Source organism: Hemicordylus capensis, chromosome 8 (genome assembly GCF_027244095.1).
Source record: "Hemicordylus capensis ecotype Gifberg chromosome 8, rHemCap1.1.pri, whole genome shotgun sequence".
In the NCBI taxonomy this organism is placed as follows: Eukaryota; Metazoa; Chordata; class Lepidosauria; order Squamata; family Cordylidae; genus Hemicordylus; species Hemicordylus capensis.
The window spans coordinates 7,594,924-7,615,760 of record NC_069664.1 but is presented as its reverse complement, the minus strand read 5'-3'; the positions used below and the strand labels follow the sequence as shown (position 1 = coordinate 7,615,760).

Here is a 20,837-nt window from a genome sequence, read left to right as displayed (position 1 = left end):
ATCTGCAGGAGGGCCGGAGTTGTGCAGCCCTGGTTTGCGCTGAAACACATGACCCCTGTTGCATTTGGTGGGTGCACCATGGTAACACTTGCTTTTACACCAGCTGCAAAATCCAGATGAGATGCTGGTCAGATTATCTACTCTTCAGAGCAAGCTCAGGATGCAGTCCAAGCACAGCGTTACCACTATAGTGGGTTATATCCAAGGAACGTTGCTAGCCACCATCAGGAAGTATTTCTCTAAGTGAAGAGATAAAAGCCAAATCTCTGCAGATTTCTGCAGAATCTTTTTGTTTTAATGAATAAAGTTTGCTCTCAGCCCTTCCCTTGGAGATTATGAGAGAAGGAAACTGACTTGGGGGAATGCAGAACATGGGAGAACGCTCCTCTCTCTCTAACAACTCTCTTCTGCTCCTCCTGTACAGGCCTTTGGATTCAATCCACAGGAAGGTTCTTATGTTTCCAAGTCTGCAGTGGTCTTCGGGGGCTTCTACCTGTTCTTTTTCACGGAGAAGATACTGAATATGCTTCTCAAGCGGAAAGACCAGGTGAGGTGTGGCGGAAGGTGCATTATTTTTGTCTGGACGGTATTTGGGTCAGAAATCTCTTGCCGCTTGGGTGTCTCTAGCCCAAATCTCCAGTTCTGTGTTGATGTTTGTGCTCTTTTAAAAGCACACAATGTTTATATTTCATTACTGTCTCAAATGTATGTTTGTTTTTAAAGCCTTAAGGAAAGTCCCAGCTGCTCAGCCCATTTCCTTGGCAGTTGCTGGAGCTTAGCAGCTGTCCATTTGGGAAGACTTTCCCCCATCCAGGGCTTGGGGTAGTTCCAGCTACACAGTGCCAGACTCTTGCTTCAGCGGATCTTGGGGCCAAACTGCACATAGCATCAAATATAGTATGTAGTTTGGCCCTCACTGTGCAGTACTCTGCTTAAATAGCAGCTGTGGGGGTCAGGTGGGGGGAGATACAATTAGTACCATGGCACGTGAGGAGGGTAGTTTAGTCCTTTGCCCCCCTAAAATCACCCTGAACCGACTATTAGTTTACCTTCTTGGGGAAATAATTTCAAGGGGCTATGCATGTGCTTTCTGTTGTATATTATTTATTATCATTTTTACATTTTATATCCCACTCTTCTTCCAAGGAGCCCAGAGTGATGTACTGCATACTTAAGTTTCTCCTCACAACAACCCTGTGAAGTAGGTTAGGCTGAGAGAGAAGTGACTGGCCCAGAGTCACCCAGCAAGTCTCATGGCTGAATGGGGATTTGAACCCGGGTCTCCCCGGTCCTCGTCCAGCACTCTAACACCATGCTGCCATGCCAATCATGATTGATTAGCTGCTAGAACAGCAGCAACAAATATTTATATACTGCTTTTCAACCAAAGTTTTCAAAGTGGTTTACAGAGAGAAATAACAAATCAATAAATAAGATGGCTCCCTGTCCCCAAAGGGCTCACCTTCTAAAAAGAAACATAAGATAGATATCAGCAACAGTCACTGGAGATAGTGTGCTGGGGGTGGATCAGGCCAGTTGCTCTCTCCCTGCTAAATGTCTGATACAATCCCTCTATGCCACAGAGGATTTGGGGGATATATGCCAGCGGATGCTCTTGAGTTGGTAAGGAGCACCAGCTAAGCCCCTTGGGCTGAGCAGGCATGCTAGATCATGGCCAAATCTTTGTCTTCAGTGGCTGCACACTGCAAAGAGCTTCAGTAGCAAGCTGTCCCCCAGAGAAGCTTTATCTGCTTTTCTTGAACATTTCTTTGGGAGAGCAAGCATGACTTGTCCCCTTTGTTAAGCAGGGTCTGCTCTCGTTGTGTATGAATGGGAGACTACTTGCATGAGCCCTGTAAGATATTCCCCTTAAGGAATGGAACCTCATTCCAAGTTCCCTCCCTGGCAGCATCTCCAAGATAGGGTTGAGGGAGATTCCTGCCTGCAGCCTTTGAGAAGCCGCTGCCAGTCTGTATAGGCAATACTGAGCTAGATGGACCAAGAGTCTGACTGACTTGGTAGAAGGCCGCTTCCTGTATTCCTAAGCTTTTGCGGGAGCTCATAGTTCTCTGGCTTACAAAAACACTGGTTAAGGAAGACCACCTTGCTGATCACCAGGACCCAAGTCTGCCCTTTCTAGTGTCAGAACAGAACTGGCCCATATAAATGTGTCCCTAGAAAGGGCTTTGGAGGAAATGTGACTGCTAAATCGTAAGTCCCCCAGGACAAGATGGCGCTTGGGCGAGAACTCTAAGAGGCTCCATAAATGAGACATTGCTGAACTGCTAACGCTGGCGTGCAGCCTCCTCTCTCACGGCAGCTTTTGCAGTCGCGGTTAAGAACAAACAAGAAGCCTCCTAAAGTAATCCTAGAAACTAATGACCAGTGAGCCCGACTTTAGTGCCGATCGGGTTGATAGGAACTACCGGTAGCATTTAAAACAAAACAAACGGTTTAGGGACAATCCAGACCTCGCTGCTGCTTTCTTGTTCTGCACATACTAATTTGTATGTGGGATTCCTCATCGCCAACCCTGTGTGGGGAGGTGTGCTTGTTTGGCTGAGGAATGCATAGTACCATGTGCAGGGTACAGACCAGATCATGCCCTTATTCCTATTTCACCTTATTTCAGCCACTTCGGGCTGATAACAGGTTTAAAACAAATGTAAAGCACTTGTCAGAAATTAAAGCAGCTGAGCAAACCACGCTAACAGATACTGTATGGAACAGTCAACATCGATTTTACAAAGAGGAATCATATCTCTTTGCCAACAGAATTGTTGAAGGTTCCAATACACACACTGATAAAGCTGATACCATTGATTCCAGGTATGGGGACTTTGAAAAAGCCTCTCTCAAATTGAAGGGCATCAAAGGGCATGTCCCCATTCAGCCAAATGTGGGTATAGATGGCTGTTTCTTGTGACAAGGACCAGCAAATAACTGTGAATGTGAGAAGAGGTAAGAACAGCCTTGCTGGATGGGGCCCAAGGAGGCCCATCTAGTCCAGCATCCTGTTCCCCACAGTGGCCCACCAGATGCCTCTGGGAAGTCAGCGGACAAGAGATGAAGGCCTGCCCCCTCTCCTGCTGCTGCTTAGACAAATTCATGAAGGACAGGTCTACCAATGGCTACATCTTGTCCTTCATGAATTTGTCTGAGCCCCATTTAAAGCCATCCAAGCTGTTGGCCATCACCTTGTCCCATGGCAGAGAACTGCATAGATTAACTATGTACTCTGTGGGGTAAGTACTTCTTTCTGTCTGTCCTAAATTTCCCAGCCTTCAGTTTCATGGGTTGACCCCTGTTTCTAGTGCTGTGAGAGAGAGAGAACAATTTCTCTCTTGCGCCACACCATTTATAATTTTATAAACCTCTATCATGTCTTCCCTTAGGTGCCTTTTTTCTAAGCTAAAACCATGACCAAAGTTGGTGTTAAGAAAGATACTGTGCCTGAAGGATTAGGAAAGGGGTCTGTGTGCTTCTGCAGATATAATTCAGTGTGGAAAACTGCAGCAACTTTATTATTTATTTATTAATTATATTTATATCCCACTCTTCCTCCGAGGAGCTCAGAGTGGTGTATGTGCTGATTTTTATCCTCACAACAACCCTATGCAGTAGGTTAGGCTGAGAGATACATGACTGGCCCAGAGTCATCCAGTGAGTTTCATGGTTGAATGGGGATTTGAACTCGGGTCTTCCCGCTCCTAATCCAACACTCTAACGCTATGCTGGCTCTCACTGCACTGGGGATTATAGCCCTAACTGTATATGTTGAACTTATACTAGCTAAAGCGCCTCTCGCTTTTTTTTTTTTGCAGAACCATCATGGGCACAGCCACTATAGCCCTGACTCCGGCCCTTCCAAGAAAGACCAGGAAGAGGGAGTCACTGAGAAACTTCAGAATGGGGACTTGGACCATATGATCCCTCACAGGAGCAGTGATCTGGAGTGCAAGAACCCATCTGTCGACGAGAAGATCGTTGGCGCCTTGTCGGTTCAGGTCAGCAGGCCCCTGTTTGCTAAGGGTGTGGTGTGCTGCTTCATCCTTTGCTGGAGAGAAGCTGGCTTAGCTTGCAGGAAATGGACTTGGGAGGAAGCTTGGTCCAAGACAGAGGTCTGGGACCTAGACCCACTCTTCAGCCTAGGGCCTGTTGGCTTTTGTTGAGTAAGAGGGAGAAGCACACTCTTGTGGCCTAGTTTTGTGAGTTTGGCCCAATGCATGTGAAACACTGGCATCCTACTTTTCTACCCATATGGCACTGCAAGGTGGTGCCATAGGTCAGCAATGTCCTGTGGGTTTGCAGGCACTCTCCTCTTGCTCTCTCCTGTGTAAATTCCACCCCCTCCCCATGGATATAGTCTTACATCTGCATTGGTGCTAACCATGGATAGCTGGATTCCAACAACTGGGGGCTGCTTTAGAGGCATTTTGGGGTCCTTTTAAAGGATCTCGGATGTTTCTGTTAATGTTAAGGGGATTAATGTTAAGGGGATTTCTCTCTCAACCTGAGCTTACAACTGACTTCAATTTCAGGCTGTGAAATTGCCTTAGATTTCCCAAGAAGGTAAATCTGCTTAGCATTTAACCATGGTTGGTACCTGTGCAAATGTATTATTTTACTATGGTTTCAACAACCCATTTCCTATCCAGTGACCTTTGGCCTGTTACTGCCCAGGGCAGATTGATATAGGCAGAAGTTACAGGCAGTACTCTTGGGATATGGCAAATAGTAGCATTGCAAAGCAGATTCCCAAGAACTGTCAAGCAAACATGCATATCCCCAGCTCAGACAGGGTGGGGAGGTCGGATTAGGTGAGCTTTTATACAAATTTCATGTTGGTTTATTAGAATTCTAGAATTAGACTTCTTAACTTCCTTGTGATATCTTTAGTATTTAGTAATATAAGAAGCAGGCAAGTCCCACTGTAAAAAGTTGGCAACAGATAGATCTGCAGGGTCCATATAAGAGCTTCCATGTGCAATATATTAAGACAGGGCTGCACAGGACTATTGTTGACTACAACTCTCATAATCCCCAGCCGCAGTTGCCAGGAGTCAAGGATGATGGGAGTTGTAGGCCAGTGTTGGCAGGAGTGTAGTTCTGTAGTCCTGTACTAATATGTGTTGGATGTTGAGATGCTTGTTGTTCTTAAACGCTGATCTTCCTGCTGTGTTGTTATGCCTTTTCAGGATCTCCAGGCATCTCAGAGTACATGCTACTGGCTGAAGGGTGTGCGCTACTCTGACATTGGCACCCTGGCCTGGATGATCACCCTGAGCGATGGCCTACACAACTTCATCGATGGTTTGGCCATTGGTGCCTCCTTCACTGTGTCAGTCTTTCAAGGGATCAGCACCTCTGTGGCCATTCTTTGTGAAGAATTTCCCCATGAGCTAGGTACATGTCAATCTCTACCCCAGGGCTGAAGAAAATAAAATAGAGCATGCCTCCTAGGAATTCCCTTGGTATCTGCTGGACATAAACATGTGTGCCAGCTGCCCTAAAGGAAGCCACGTCTTCTTTCTAACTTTTGAGCCCATTGCTTTGGGCCACAGAAGGCTAAGTGTCTCTCTGCAGTCTTGAAAGCGTGAGAAATGTTTTAGCCTTGCAGTCTGATACCATCTAGGCTAAGAAGGCCAGCTAGAGTTGGAATAAATGGGTGTGATATCCTGGTTTGTTCTAATGCTAGTTAACTAACAAACTGCAGTTCCTCAAGTTTGTAAGCTTGTTCTTAAGGCGGAAGCAAACCTTCACTCTCTTCCTTCTCCACAGAGAAAGAGAAGAGCAGAGAGCGAGCATACAGATTTTAAGACCACTGTAGCTCATTTGCAATCATCTTTTGACCATGGTTTCAGTGGTTGTCTGAAAGTGCATAGATTGTCAAGTAACTTCTCAATGTATTGCTTAACCAAACGTTTGATTGCAAAACGAGCAAACCCGCCCCCCTAGCAAACCCCGTAAGTGTAGAATCATAGAGTTGGAACATATCTTGAAGGTCTTCTAGTCCAATTCCCAGCTCAGTATCCAGTCAGCAATAGGTGATCCTAGTGAAATTGGGAGGAGAGCTAGTCTTGTGGTAGCAAGCATTAATTGTCTCCTTTGATAAGCAGGGTCCTCCTTGGTTTGCATTTGGATGGGTGACTATGTGTGCTCTCTGAAAGATATTCCCCTTCGGGGATGGGGTCATAGCTCTGTAGAAGAGCATCTGCGTGAAGAAGCCCCCAGGTTCACTCCATGACATCTCCAGGTAGGACTGGGTGAGACTCCTGCCTGAAACTTTGGAAAGCTGCTGCTAGTCAGTGTAGATAATATTGAGCTAGATGGACCAGTGGTTTGACTCAGTATAAAGTAGATACAGAATGTGTGATGATATATAGATACTATGTTTTGGAGCTCCTAAATACTGTGCTGTAGAGATGTTGACCGCCCAGTCAACATGTTTAACCTTAGGTTCTGCCAGGATGCATGTGTCCTTTTAATTTTTTTATTTTAATTTTATTATTTTTGTGCATCATCCTTCCTCTTGCAGGTGACTTCGTTATTCTCCTGAATGCTGGTATGACAATCCAGCAAGCTCTCTTCTTCAACTTCATCTCTGCTTGCTGCTGCTACCTGGGGCTAGGCTTTGGCATACTGGCTGGCAGCCATTTCTCTGCCAACTGGATCTTTGCTCTAGCTGGTGGTATGTTTCTCTACATTGCACTGGCTGATATGGTGAGTGACAGTTACTGGTTTGGAGCCTTTCTATACAAAGGAATTGTCAGCCATACATGGGCAGTATTATACATTCTGTGTGCCCTTGATCCACACAAGAGGGGTAGAATTTGTTTTGCTGAACAAAGCTTTCATGATGATGATGATGATGATGATGTAATAGTAATGGGGAAACTGGACTTGTGTGGACAGTAAGGATGTTTTGAAAGACCAGAAATCCCAGGGGACTTGATCAGGGCTGGGATTCAGGGTTCTTCCCATAATCCCAGCCTCCCCATCCCCACCCTTCAGATTATTTTTATGCTTATCCACCCTTCTCCATTTCCAATCTAGTTTTTGTTGATCGCTAAGTATAGTCTTGAGATTACTTACACTAATTTCAAGCACAGGATTTGGCCTTGTCAATGCATGGACTTGCAGAAGCCTGTCAGAAGTGCAGTTGAATTGCAGGGTTTATTCCAGTTGTCTAGAGTACAATACTGCTGAGTGGACTCCTCTTCTTTAGTAAAAGTTAGGTAGTAAATTCCAGTGCTTGGAAAAGTTCAATGCCCAGGTTACCTGCTAGCCATTTATTGTGTTCGCCTGCAGATGAGTCCCTCTTCTAAGTTGCTAGATGTCGTCTGCTCAGTGCGTGTCCTGTCTGTGTCATAGCATCCTTGTGGCATTTATTTGCCCACTACTTTCCATAAACTTTCCCCTTTCCTGCTTTGGGCAAACACCGACAGTTGTTCTTGTGTGAAATTCTGTATGGGTGTGCAAACCTTATGGCCTTCCCCTGCGTGTTCCTTGCCTGTTCCTTGCCTGTTCTCCAGCCATGACCTCCCTCCTCTTTGCCTTTCTGTTCCTGTAGTAGGTTGTTAACAGCATCACTTTAGGAAAACAAAACACTTTGGGGTGACCCTCCCCTCCAGGCAGTATGCACTTAAAGGAATCTCTGCAGTAGTTCTGTGGCTGCTTTGCATCTGGAGCTGATGTGAACTAAACTACTGCTGTGCACGTCTACTCTTAATTCTATAAAGCACATTGACAGGCAGATCTGTTTCCTATCGTGCATCTCCTTCTCTCATTTTGAGACTATAAGGAATATTAGGGAGTGTATATTTGTGGCTTGTTGTCATGCATCAATCCAGATGTAAGAGTGAAACCCATGGGACAAGTTGCTTGTAAGGCAGGCGTGGGAGTTGGGTTGGTCACAGCTCTTTGTAAATTTATCGGGATATATTTCTGTGTGGTCCTCTATAGCATGAATATCTAACAAGTGGGTTTCTGGGTTCAGTTTGGAGTCCTGGTCCCAAGTCATAAAAGGCTTTATAAGTCATCTTGAGGGCTGCCTGCTCTTGAATAAACCTGTCCATTCCTTGAGGTAATTTGGAGAGGCCTTTCTTTGGGTATCCCCATTACTGTTCTCTCTTAATTTTTTCATCTGTATGCGGAATGAGTTTTGTTCTGGGCGGCAGTATCAAGGCAGTGTGCGCGCACCTGCATTCAGTGAGCCAGCGTGGTGTAGTGGTTAGAGTGCTGGACTAGGACCAGGGAAACCCGAGTTCAAATCCCCATTCAGCCATGATACTAGCTGGATGACTCTTCTCTCCCAGTCACTTCTCTCTCAGCCTAACCTACTTCACAGGGTTGTTGTGAAAGAGAAACCTAAGTATATAGTACACCGCTCTGGGCTCCTCGGAGGAAGAGCGGGATATAAAATGTAAATAATAATAAGTGTGGGGCCTCTTAACTGAGCGGACATCAACAAATTTGTGGGCGTGCACACGCCTTAGAGGGAACGCTGATCCCCACCTGCTGAAGTGAAGAGGGTGGTGACTGAGGATTAGGCCTTCTCTGCTGTGACATCCTGACTTTGGAATACTCTCCCCAGGGCTGTCTGCCTGGCACCAACCTTTATGGACTTTTGGCATCAGTCAAGACATAATCATGTGCCTTGGCCTTCCAGCCCAGAAACTCTGGTTTTATCTGATTTCTATTCTTGATATTAGCCTGCCTGCTTTTTCAGTGTGGTCTTAATGCTGTTTTAATGCCTGCTTTTCTTTCCTGATAAATGTTGTTGTGCATTATCTTATTTCAGTTGTCTTGATATATTGGAAACCTTGCTTGATAAGGCAAGGTATAAATACATTAAGCAAACAACTGGCAGGAAATGCACTACAGTGTGCTGCAGTTAGCAATTCTGATGGAAAAGAACTTCTTCTTTTTTGGTCACAGAAATGAGCATTTCTTTGCTTGTCCCATCAGTTCCCAGAGATGAATGAAGTCAGTCGAGAAGACGAAAGAAACGGCAGTGCTCTGATTGCCTTTGCCATCCAGAATGCAGGACTGCTGACTGGATTCACCATCATGGTGTTGCTCACCATGTACTCGGGACAAATCCAAATTGGATAGAGACATGCTTCTTCCTGACGGCAGGAATACAGAGACTGCATAAAGCACTCGTGTCGCCAAGGATACCAGGACAGGGACGCTTCCATTAAATCTGCTTCATGGACCTCTGACTGACTGGCAGTGGCCAGTGAACTTCCTCACTGTAGAATTAAGTGACCCAAGGACCTTTTCCTAGTGTAGCAGCTGCATCCATTTCCCTCCCTCCGTTGCCACCTATCTGATGGGCTCCAGGGAGAACAACTTTCCAAGTTGCCTTTTGCCCTCATACGGGCCCCAGCCACAGGAGTTAAAATGTTCACATCTTTTTGCAGGGCTGGCAGTGGACTACAATCCATTTATGCTACACCAGGTACGCCAGTGAGAGAGCTCATCTCTACTCCATCCCATTCCTGCTCACAAGTGATGAGAATTGCAGAGGAGAGTAATATTTCAGGGTTTTAGAGAGAGCTGCAATACTTAGTCAATCGGTTAAGTTTGATTAAAACTGTTAATTGGGCTGGAGATTTTTTAAAAATGCATATTTCTAATAACCAGAGAATGTGCAAATACCATGGGTAGCTAGTGCCTTCTTAGGAGAAGTGTTCCTCCTTGCATGTGTGCAAGAGGGGGGGAAAGTCTCTCAAGATGGTACCTGTTTAAACATGTGTGCATATAATCTATAAACATACAAACATGATTTTCCTTCTAAACTACCACACATGTTCATACAAAATTAATATGCAAGTTCAATAGGCTGCTTAATATGACTAATCAACCTAAGATGTCTTTAATCAGGTGGCAGCACTAGCTGTAAACCATTTGGATCAAAAGGTAACGAATGATGGTTTTATACCAGGGCTGCTCAACTTCGACCTTCCTGCAAATGTTGGCCTACAGCTCCCAGAATCCATGACTATTGGCCACTGTGGCTGGGAATTATGGGAACTGTAGTCCAAAAACAGCTGGAGGGCCTACTTTGAACAGGCCTGTTATATACATTTGGGATGTTATTTTGAGTCCTCCTTTTGGGTCTATCCCAAATTACAGAACTGTTTTAAGAGTAAGCATATTCCTTCAACACTGTGGGGCAAAATCAGAAATCTTAATTTCTTCTGTCTTCCTTCAAAAGATTCACACAGTTGCTGGCCCAGCCAGCTTCTTCAGTGTGAATCTGGCCCATGTGAAGTCGGCATTAAGCAGTCCGGTTGCATCTGCTGGCTGACTTGTGGAGGCCACAAAGCATTCCATGAAAACCAAGCCCAGATTTGGGGAGGGGGCAGATTTGTCTTGCAGAGAGGCTTACTCTAGGATTAGACCTTCCCAGAGTCACTAGGTGAACTGATGTATTTATTATCATATTGATAATACTGAGCCCTTCAGCTGGGTGTGTAACAGACCTTCCACCTCACATAATTGCTTTAGGAATTTGTGAGCGTGTGCAACTCTGCAGAAGGGAACCCACTTCCTTAGCATAGAGTGGGCTTTCCTTAGTTTGGTTGCCAGAGTGTTTAATCTCTTGTGGCAATTTGTCTGTCTGAATTGTTTTTGTCTTGGTGCATAAGGGAACAAATGTTGTCATTCTCCCCACTAGTCTGGTGCATAAGCCCGCTGAGTCACCTCCATTATATTCTCCTATTGTAAAGGTTTTACTGGAGTTAGAAGCCACTCCCACCAGTGCAGGCCCAAGATAGTTCAGTGAAAATCCAGATGGCACCACTTCTCCTCTTACCACCCTCCCCGCTATTATCCATGAGACCTACCAGGAATTTCTCCTGTGCAAACCCCACTGAAATTAATAGGAGCCTTTAATAAGGACCAACTTTCACTTTGTCACTTTTGACTCGTGGTAAGGCTGTTGCCTCCTTCCCACCTGCCAATTAAAAGAAGCAGAAAGATATGAGTTGAGTACAACACATCTTTCCTTGCTGTGAACTAGGCTGCTTGCCTCTCAAGGAAAATAATTTATCCCACCCAGTAATGGATGGGCTACATTATATTGGGCTTTACAATTCTAGCCTGCAGGAAGCAGCATTCTTGTTGTTCCTGTAGGGAGGCATCTGTTGTGTTTCATCCCTTTTTTAGGAGAAGGCTCTTGGGGTTCAGGCCCAGATGGGTGGGGTGTGTGGGAGAGGGGAAAGGGTATTGATATTAGCAATGCCTAACTCAAGCTCTGGCCTCCTTTGAATAATAATAATAGTATTAAATTGTTAAAGTGTGGTATTTTTCATGACCTTTCAGTCCTGAGACTTGCAAAATGTAGCTGGAAAGTTGAGGTTGAAAGTAGAAAGCACAAAGTACTTCAGGGATGGTCTTTGTAGTGACAGCGTCTTCTCTTTGTGGTTTGAAGGCTCCAACTTGAATTTTCCTAGCAGGTTGACCTCCAACAAAATGGCACCATTAGACGATCCCTTGATCATGTAATTGGCCCCAGAGTTACAAGGATTGCGATTTGCATATAGCAGAAATGGTAGTGTTCCCTATTATGCTATGACTTTCATAACCATTTTGAGTAAAGAGGTTTAAAATAGAACTTGACAATATCTGCATGATCAAATAGTCATCTTTCTGTTGCCTTGACCAACCCATCTTTAAAAGCCATTAATTCTGTTTTTGTTTAATAAGTACCATGATCTTTCCAATGATGAGATATTGTCATTTATAAAACACCTTATCTGTATGACGATCATTCTAGAAAAAAATACTTGGCCATCATTTTTTAGTTTGTCAGCCTGAATTTGAATGCCCTCAAACTTTCTGGTGGCGTTTCTTTGAATGTCTTCATCTGTGGCACATTAATAAACATACAAAAATAAGGTAATCTTTGGTCCCTGGAAACATCGGAACAGAATAGCCTATTGTCAGTTTCATGGTTCCTCTTCTTTGACTGGATTGACTAGGTATGATGTGTTCATAACTTTATCAGTCTTGGTGACTTTCATTCAGGAAAGAGTCTTTATTAACAAATAATCAAGGCCCAGCAGGTGTGGCAAAGTAAAGTGTGTCAATCTACTCCAAAAACTGGGACTGTCTGTGAAAGTAGCTCTGCAACCATCTACATAAACTTTGTGTGCAGCCATATCCTATGTTTACTCAGAAGTAAGTCAAACTAATAAGTGGGGCTTATTCGTATGCTTAGGATCACAGCCTTAATATATAGGCTCTTGGAGCTTAAGGAGGCTGTGGGTGTTGCTCCACATGTAGTTTATTTAAAAGGGTGCACAGAGAAGTGAGGTACCATCTCTCTAGCTTTTGCCAGGACAGTTATCCTTTTAGGGAAAGGGTTTTTGAGGGGAGAAAGCAAAACTGACCAAACTATGTTTTTATCTGTATTGCTTTTAATGCATCCAATTTTTAGATTCCATCTCAGTATTTGAATAACTCAGGTGTTGTTGAAACAAAAAATATAACTTATGTCATGTGACTTGTAAAGTTATTTGTAAAATTCCATAAATAAACTATATTCTGTAATGACATTTGAAGAGTGATCCCCACACCTCCCTCCCCAGGTATTCATAACAAAAAGCTGGAAAAATCCCTTCCCTTTGCTAACTAAGCAACTAAAAATTTGGTTTGGGAGCCTAGAAACCTTAAATATTTTTCCAGCTTTGATACAAAAGGGGGAAAATATTCCTGTAGCAGACCACTTGAGGGAGTAGATATAGAAAGTTGACTCTGAAGAATAGCCAGTCCTCTGAGGAATGTGCTAGCCAAGTATGCTGAAGAAATAATCCTGCATGAACTAACTGGAAGTTGTGATGGGAGTTTTATTATCCATTTCTAAAAGGCCTGTGATTCAATTTTATTTATTTATTTATTTGTATACCTCCCCAAACATATGTCTCTGGACAGTTTACAACATGACACTAATTAAAACCTTAAAACAATTTAAAACCACAAGTCTAGTTAAAATGCTTGGGTGAAAAAATGTGTCTTTAGAGATGTTTTAGAAGTTGTCAGAGATGGGGAGGCTCTTACTTCAGCAGAGAGCACATTCCAGAGTCTTGGGGTGGCAACACAGAAGGGCTGTCCCTGTGTAACCACCAAATGAGCCAGTGGCAATTGCAGACGAACCTAAATGGGTGGTGGGGCTCATAGTGAAGAAGACATTCTCTTAAATGCCCAGGGCCTAAGTTGTTTAGGGCGTTATAGGTTATAACCAGCATCTTGTATTTTGCCCAGAAGCTTATGGCAGTCAGTGCAGCTCTTCTAGTATAGGAGTAAGAGGGTCTCTTCAAGATGACCCAGAGACCAACCTGGCTGCTGCATTCTGTACCAACTGCTGTTTCCAGACTACATAGAAAGGCAGCCCCACAAAGAGTGTGTGGTAGTAGTCAAGACTGGAGGTTACCAGCATATATACTACTGTTTTGAGGGTTTTTCCCCTGGCATATCAGCCGAAGCTGATGAAAAGCCTCTCTGGCCACCGCTTCAACCAGAGACACCAGGGAGAGGTTTGGATCCAGAAGCACCCCCAAACTGCATACCTGCTCCTTCTGAAGAAGAGTTCCAGTCCTGCACAATGAGTACCTCCGTCTTATCTGGATTCAGTCTAAGTTGATCTCTCATCCAGCCCATCACTGCCTCCAGGCAGGCAATTAGGGAGGTTATGCCTTCTCCTGATGATGTTGACATGGAGAAATAGATTTGGGTGTCATCAGCATACTGATAACACCCTGCACCAAATCTCCTGATGATCTCTCCCAGTAGATTTCATGTTTCAATGTAAACTGCTTTGAGAATTTTGTTGAAGAGCGGTATATAAGTAGAAGTAGTAGTAGTAGAAGATGTTAAAAAGCATCGGGGACAGTATGGAGCCTTGCGGGATGCCATATAAAAGTTCATATTTTGAAGAACAGTTGCCAAGCGACACTATCTGTTCAGTTCAGTTCAATTTTATTATAGTCATTGACCAGAAAACACATACACACAAAATGCAAATATCAATATCGATATAACAAATACAAAAGAAAATAAAGGAACAAGATTATAATTAACATTGGAAAAATAACCAACTAAGAAGTATTCATAACCTCCAGATATATCCTACCCACAATGTAACAAAATTTGGCAACCTTCCACGGTCTGGCTTCGTTCTGTTCAGCTAAAAGACGAGATAAACATAAGTTATCATCCGAATCTGGGTATAAGGCAAGTTCAGGGCAAATAAGCTCAAATCTAGCATCACTATAAAACTAGCAGTGTAAAAAAACATGGGCTGTACTTTCAATCTCTCCCAAACCACATGGACACACCTGATCTTCCTGGGGGATACCATGAAACCTCCTTCCAGCACTGCTGTGTGCAAAGCATTACAGCGGGCCAAAGTCAGGGCCCAATGAAATTTAGAAACAGATAAGTGAAATAGTTATGCTGCCGGGGAATAATGCGAAATCTGGCTACCCAGAAACACATTTGCTGGAATGGCTCCTCGATCAATCTGGCGTTCCATGTCAAAAATTCTCTCTTGCTACCTGGTCCTTGCAGTATCATACTTTAGGGATAGTATAGCAGCTGGAGAGAAACCATAGTATGTTAATCTATCCTCCACATTCTTAATCCAACCAGAATGGTATATGTCTTTTAGTACTAAAGATACTAGACCTGTGGAGCAAAATGTAAGTTTTAACCATTAATCAAAGAAAGCAATCGAAGCCCTGGCCTCCAATTTAACCATCCCAGCTTCAAGTCGCAAAACCGCTCTAGGCACACAGCCAGGAACTTGGAATATAGGTTTCGAAAAATTTGATTGTACAGCTTCCAATGTATTAAAACAAGGATAAATGCCCAGCTGTATACCATATAGAAGCTGCGAACGTACTTTAGCTTGAAACAGTTTGATAGCTGCTGGGATGAATTGGGCACCTCTTGATCGATAATAAGATTGAATTGAAAAAGCGCTCTTTGGGGCAGTCTGTATAGTATAGTCTCAATGGGCTGTATGGGTGCCTGAAGCCTGGAAGATAAGATACTTAAAGTGATTAACCTGCTCCAGCCTACAGCCATTTAATGACCACATACAAATTTTTGGATGCTTCACAAATACCATGATTTTGGTCTCGTCACAATTGATTTCAAGAGAATTCGATTTACAGAAATCATCTTGCAAGCGCAGCACTCGGCTTAGGCATACCTGAGTTTGTGAGATAATTCCTACATTGTCTGTACTCATAAGAGCTGTAAGGTGTTTACCTGCTAGTTTTGGAATTGGTCTGAGAGGTAGGAACAGAATCACTGCAAAGCAGTGCCTCCGGCTGCTACTTCCTCCAACCCTCTTAGATGGTCCAGAAGGATACTATGGCCGATAGTACTGCAAACCTTTGGGAGATCCAAAAGGACCAACAGAGTCACACACCCTCCGTCAATTCCTCGTTGGAGATCATCAGGCTGACCAGTCTCCACTCCATAGCCCACCTGAAAACCAGTTTGAAATGAGTCTAGATAATCAATTTCCCCCAAGACTGTCTGGAGCTGGGAGGCCACCACTCTCTCAATTACCTTGCCCAACTCTGGAAGGTTTGAGACATGCCTATCGTTGCTTAACTCTGAGGGATCAAATGCAGGCTTCTTCAGAAGCGGTCTAATAATTGCCTCCTTAAGACAGGAAGGCATGCTGCCCTCCCTCAGAGAAGCATTAATAATCTCTACCAGGCCCTCCCCTGCCAGACAGTATAAGCCATGCCACCAAGGATCAAGAGAACAGGTGATGGGCCATCCCATTCCAAGCAACTTGCCCACATCATCAAGAGCCACAAACTAAAACTGATCCAGCTTAACCACATAAGAGTTGCTGGACACCTCTAAATTTGATTGTGTGGTTTGAATCTGTCGGCCCAAATAAGAGAGTACTTAATCCACAAAAAAACTCATTTTAAAATGTCACAGCAGGTAATTGATGGTTCCAAAGTGTGACTCAAGGATAGAGCCGAATGACTAGCCTTCGCACATCCCTAAACAACTCAGCTGGATGTGAGCTTGAGGATGCAATATGGGCAGAAAATAATCACTTCTTTGCTACATGTATTGCTTGTGTATATGTCATAAAATGTGTTCTGTGTTGCAATGTTAGATTTGAGTCTAGTCTTTCTCCACTTGTGCTCCAGTCACTTACCTTGCTGCTTCAGCTCCTGTAGTTCTTAATTGGTACCCCTGTACCAAGGGGCCAATTCTTAAGTGGATTGGAGATGGCGCTTAGGAGCGATCATATCTACTGACCTGGTGAGTTTGCCATTTCAGTTCAACAACAGAATCACCAGTCGGGCTTCAGATGCAGTTCTGCACTTTCAACAAAAGATGGCAGTGATGCCTATGATCTTAACATCTGTAGGCTTTGGCCCTGCCTTGCCACTGCTCATGTAAAGGCTTGTGAAGTATTATGCCTTTTGTATGTTGAACAAATCCTAGAGCATTATATAGAATGCCAGCTGCTTGTTCAGTGGAACTTGGGCATGTTTGCTTTCCCGGATGTAACTGTCAAAACAAAACAGTATCTCAAATGAAGAACCTGGTATCACAAGGGCTTGGCGCTACTACATACTCTTAATATTTCAGAGATAAAATAAGATGAAACCTCTTATGTACTACTAATTAAGCCTGTGCAAATTTGGATTTTAAAAATCTGGATTTTATCTTAAATTGCCCAAAATCTGTAAAACCAGGATCCATTTTTAAAAATCGGTAAAGTTGGAATTCCAAAATATCAAAATTAATTTTGGAAATACTTTGAAGTTAGCAAAATTGAAGCCTATAGGGAACCCTGACCTTCTTCCCCACATTTGTGGCAAGTTTCAAGGACCAATCGAGTGATTTCTGATGTGTGTTTTTTTAATTTCCCCATTGACCACAATGGGGGAAAATCCAAATTTAAGTGGATTTGGATTCTGAATCTGACCCGATATTTCCAGAGCCCATAGAATCTGCATCCAATCTTGTTAAATTCAGATCGGGTTAAATCTGAATTTCTTGAATGTGCATGCATAGGCACACTACTGCTATTGTCACACTGATAGGTGCTGTCGGAATGCTCTCTATCAGACATTATTGAAGTCCTGTTTCTGCCTGCTGTATTCACTTCTTTTTAACTTGGTGAAAAAATGCTTATTACAAACTCTCTCTGTGGTTATATACTAGAAAAACAATTGTCCTATCATGTTACTGAGAGAAAATGAACCTATCCAGCTGCTGCATGTGACATCACAGGCTGAATTCCTTGGTGTCTTAGCATTCATGTATAGGTCTGTGCATTAGAAATGTGATGCACATTGACCCAATTTTCCTCCAGTACTTAATATCCTGAGTGCAATGGGGCAGAGTCGAGACCTGAAGATGATTGTGCTAATGTTTTGAAATGGCAAAATAAGGGAAAGGTACAAGGAAACATCTCTGCCACAAGATGTGGTGACAGCCAACAACCTGGATGGCTTTAAAAGGGGTTTGGATAACTTCATGGAGGAGAGGTGAATCTTCGGCTACTAGTCTGAGGGCTATAGTCCACCTCCAGCCTCAAAAGCAGGATGCCTCTGAGTACCAGTTGCAGGGGAGTAACAGCAGGAGAGAGGGCATGCCCTCAACTCCCGCCTGTGGGCTTCCCAGCGGCATCTGGTGGGCCACTGTGTGGAACAGGATGCTGGACTAGATGGGCCTTGGGCTTGACCCAGGGCTGTGCTTATGTTTTTATGAAATGGTGCAGCAGGGAAATGACTTGACTAGCAAGCCTGAGGTTGTCGGTACAAATCCCTGCTGGTATATTACCCAGACTATGGGAGACATCTATATCGTGCAGCAGCAATATAGGAAGGTGCTGAATGGCATCATCTCACACTGTGTGGGAAATGGCAATGGTAAACCCGTCCTGTATTCTACCAAAGACAACCACAGGGTTGCCAGGAGTTGACACTGACTCAATGCACATTTTACCTTTACAAGGAAACTACAATTATTTCAAAAATGCATTTTCAGAACATGTTTGTGTTGCACAGGTGAGCAGGCCTATAGCATAATTCAGAAATCAAGTATGTGTTGTCTCTTTTGTAGCTTTATAGCTGCCAACAGACCAATGGAGATATTACCTTGTTAAACGGCAGCTTGCAGCAAACACATCTGCCTTTTTGGGTCAATCTGAAGAATAATAATCCTATTTTAGCATGTATGCTCCCTCCCATGTATCTTGTGTGGTGTTATTAAGCATGACCTTACATGTTCCAGATCTCTTAGTGACCACAGAGATTCTCTCCAGGATGATCTGTCTTCAGCTTGGCCTTTCAGGTCTCTCAGTGGTGCATTCATGGCTGTCATAATCGAGTCCATCCACCTTGCTGCTGGCCGTCCTCTTCTCTTTCCTTCCACTTTCCCCACCATTATAGACTTCTCAAGTCTTCACATAATGTGTCTAAAATATGATAGTTTGAGCCTGGTCATTTGTGTCTCGAGTGAAAATTCTGGACGGATTTCTTCTATGATCCACCTGTTTTCCGGCCTGTCCATGGCACCCTCAAAAGTCTTCTCCAGCACCAAGCCCGGTGCTGCTAGAAGGGCCATGCTCCAGCCAAAGTCCGTCTTCGGTGCCATACTTTAAACTCTTTGACATACGAAACCTCTACTGCACGGAGATGAGTAAAACACAGCTTGCAGATGCATCACGGTCTGGCACTAATACTCTCACATGGCGCGCTGAGGGAGGCCACAGGCCCTATGGGGCACGCATGCTGCTGCTGCAGTGGGAGAGGACGGAGGCGGGGAGGAGGAGGAAGCCGGGCTGCTACTAGAGGGAGAGCCGCCTGGGCGCCGCTGGAGGACGGCCCTTCCTCCCCGCGCTCCACCACGGCTCCATGTGCTCAGGCTTTCCTTCCCCGCCGGCGGCCTCGCTCGGCTCAAATCTAGCCCCGGCTACTACGCGTCTCCTAGCAACTCTCCTTCCCTTTCAAAATGGCGGAGAAAAGGGGGGAAATCCATTGACCGCAGCTGGGTCATGTGACAGGAGGAGGGCGCTTGGGCCGCCGTCTCCCTCCCCGCCGGCCGCCGTCTCCCCTCTTATCTCCCCCTCCCTCACGACACACACACACACACACACCCCATGCCCGCAGGCGTGACGGAAACCAATCATAACGCAGGCAGTGGCAGCCGCTTTGGAAGCGGCAGTCGGGGAAGTCCGGCCTCGCGCATGCGCCACGGAGTGAGGAGGGGGGCGCGGGAGCAAGAGGGTGGTTGCCGGCGCCTGCGCCTTGGGAGCAAAGAGACGGCGGCCTTGACAGCTTGCGCCTGGAGCAGCGGCGCTGGCAGGCGCGCGGAAGGGGCGCTCGGGTGGAGAGAGGAGGAGCCGCCGCCGCCGACGCCCGGGCACGGAGAGGGTCCCCCAGGTCCTGCGCCTCCGCTGCTGCTGCCGCCGCCGCCGCCGCCGTTGTCTGGGCCTGCTCTAGCCGCCGCCGGAGTCCCGGCCCCTCCCGCAGGGAGGCAGCGGGGTCCCGGCCGGAGCCGACGGCACAGGCGGGACCATGTCCGGGCGCGCCCAGAGCAGCAAACTGTCCACGACGGACCGCATCGTGAAGGGTGAGGGGGCTGCGCGCGGGGGGTGAGAAACAGGCGGTGAGCGGCGGGACCTTCGGGGGGGGCGGGCAGGCATGGCGTGGGGGGGGGCGTCTTCCAGCGTTGAGGGAGGGGCCTCGTTGCTCCTCTCCATCCCTGGAATCATGGATGAGCCGCCCTCGCCTTGGTAGCCTTTTCTAGGCGAGGCAGCTGAACTGGGCCGCTTCTCCGGGCCGCCGCCCCCCCACGCCAGCCATGCAGCCTCCTCAGGCCCCCGCTGTGTGGGGCGGGAGAGGTGTGTGGGGCAGCCCCTGGGGGCGAACGGGGTGGGTCCGCAGGGGCTCTAAAGCAGGTAGGGGCGTGGGGAGGCAGGTGGGCGGCTGGTGGGATCCTTCCCTGGGCAGGTAAGGGGGTAGTCAGTGGGGTGGGTGGGGGGTGGGAGAGAGCTGGTGTGGGAGTGGGGAGGTGGCAAGTCTGGCCCCACAGCTAGATAGAAACCAAATTAATAATAATAATAGTAATAGGAGGAGGAGGAGGAGGAATGGGGAGTCCCTTTGCTTCTGTGCCAAAGGGAAGATGGAGCGATGGCATGGGGGGGCGGCGGGAAAGGAGCAGGGAAGCTCTAAGGAGACAGGATTGAGGGTGAGCAGTGGCGATCCCTCTGTGTTAGAAGAAGAGTGAGTTATTCAAAGGCCTGCCCCTGGTAGCCAGGGCTCCCCACCAATATCTGCTTGTGTGGCATTTGGGGAGGCTGTTGGATGGGGACATGGGGGACGGTGACAGGGAGCTTATCCGTGAATGCAAGAGCTGTCTGGTGGAAGCCACCTGCTCCAGCATGATGTTTCCAACATCCACCAGCCTCTGAGAGTTCATAAGAAGCACATGAAGGTAGCGGCCTTTGCCTGTTGTTTGTCCAAGATATATAGCCTCTGAATATGGAGTTTCCATTTACCGAATGTGGTTAATAGCTAATGATGAATACGTTTTCATTATCTCTTTAAAAAAGTAATTCATGGGTGTCCACTGTCAGTAGGGAAGTGAGCCATACAGTTCTGAAATACTAGTAATGAGCCATGCATCAGATAAGCAGAATATGAAGAGTCTGTGAATTGTTTTTCCCCACCCTTCTTTGGAACATGAACTGAACATGTGTCTGGGGTGTGTGTGTTTGTGTGTGAGTGGATTCCTCATTCTTAGCAACATTATGGTTTACTCTCTTCTCT

General features: G+C 45.7%; 2 protein-coding genes and 1 long non-coding RNA gene across 8 annotated transcripts in view; 2 read left to right on the top strand and 1 right to left on the bottom strand.

The window, feature by feature from the left end:
• SLC39A14 (solute carrier family 39 member 14) overlaps positions 1-12,569 on the top strand; it is a 50,045-nt gene extending 37,476 nt beyond the window's left edge. For both annotated transcript variants that reach the window (XM_053269921.1, XM_053269922.1), the window contains 5 exons: positions 425-547; positions 3,825-4,007; positions 5,199-5,406; positions 6,539-6,723; positions 8,971-12,569. In XM_053269921.1, the coding sequence (XP_053125896.1) occupies positions 425-547; positions 3,825-4,007; positions 5,199-5,406; positions 6,539-6,723; positions 8,971-9,117 (846 nt within the window). In that variant the 3' untranslated portion in view covers positions 9,118-12,569. The remainder of the gene's footprint in view (positions 1-424; positions 548-3,824; positions 4,008-5,198; positions 5,407-6,538; positions 6,724-8,970) is intronic.
• Positions 12,570-13,972: 1,403 nt separating this feature from the next.
• On the bottom strand, positions 13,973-19,018 carry LOC128333601 (uncharacterized). Its single transcript, XR_008310983.1, has 2 exons — positions 18,289-19,018; positions 13,973-16,563 (listed from the first exon to the last, which is right to left on the bottom strand). It is a non-coding gene; the product is annotated as an uncharacterized LOC128333601 (long non-coding RNA).
• A 131-nt stretch (positions 19,019-19,149) lies between these two features.
• Positions 19,150-20,837, top strand: part of PPP3CC (protein phosphatase 3 catalytic subunit gamma) — an 81,961-nt gene continuing 80,273 nt past the window's right edge. For 4 of the 5 annotated variants that reach the window (XM_053269216.1, XM_053269214.1, XM_053269215.1 and 1 more), the window contains exon 1: positions 19,150-19,638. In XM_053269216.1, coding sequence (XP_053125191.1) covers positions 19,584-19,638 — 55 coding nt within the window. In that variant the 5' untranslated portion in view covers positions 19,150-19,583. Of the gene's footprint in view, positions 19,639-19,854; positions 19,910-20,837 lie in introns of those variants that run through there. The other variant, XM_053269213.1, reaches the window with a different exon arrangement.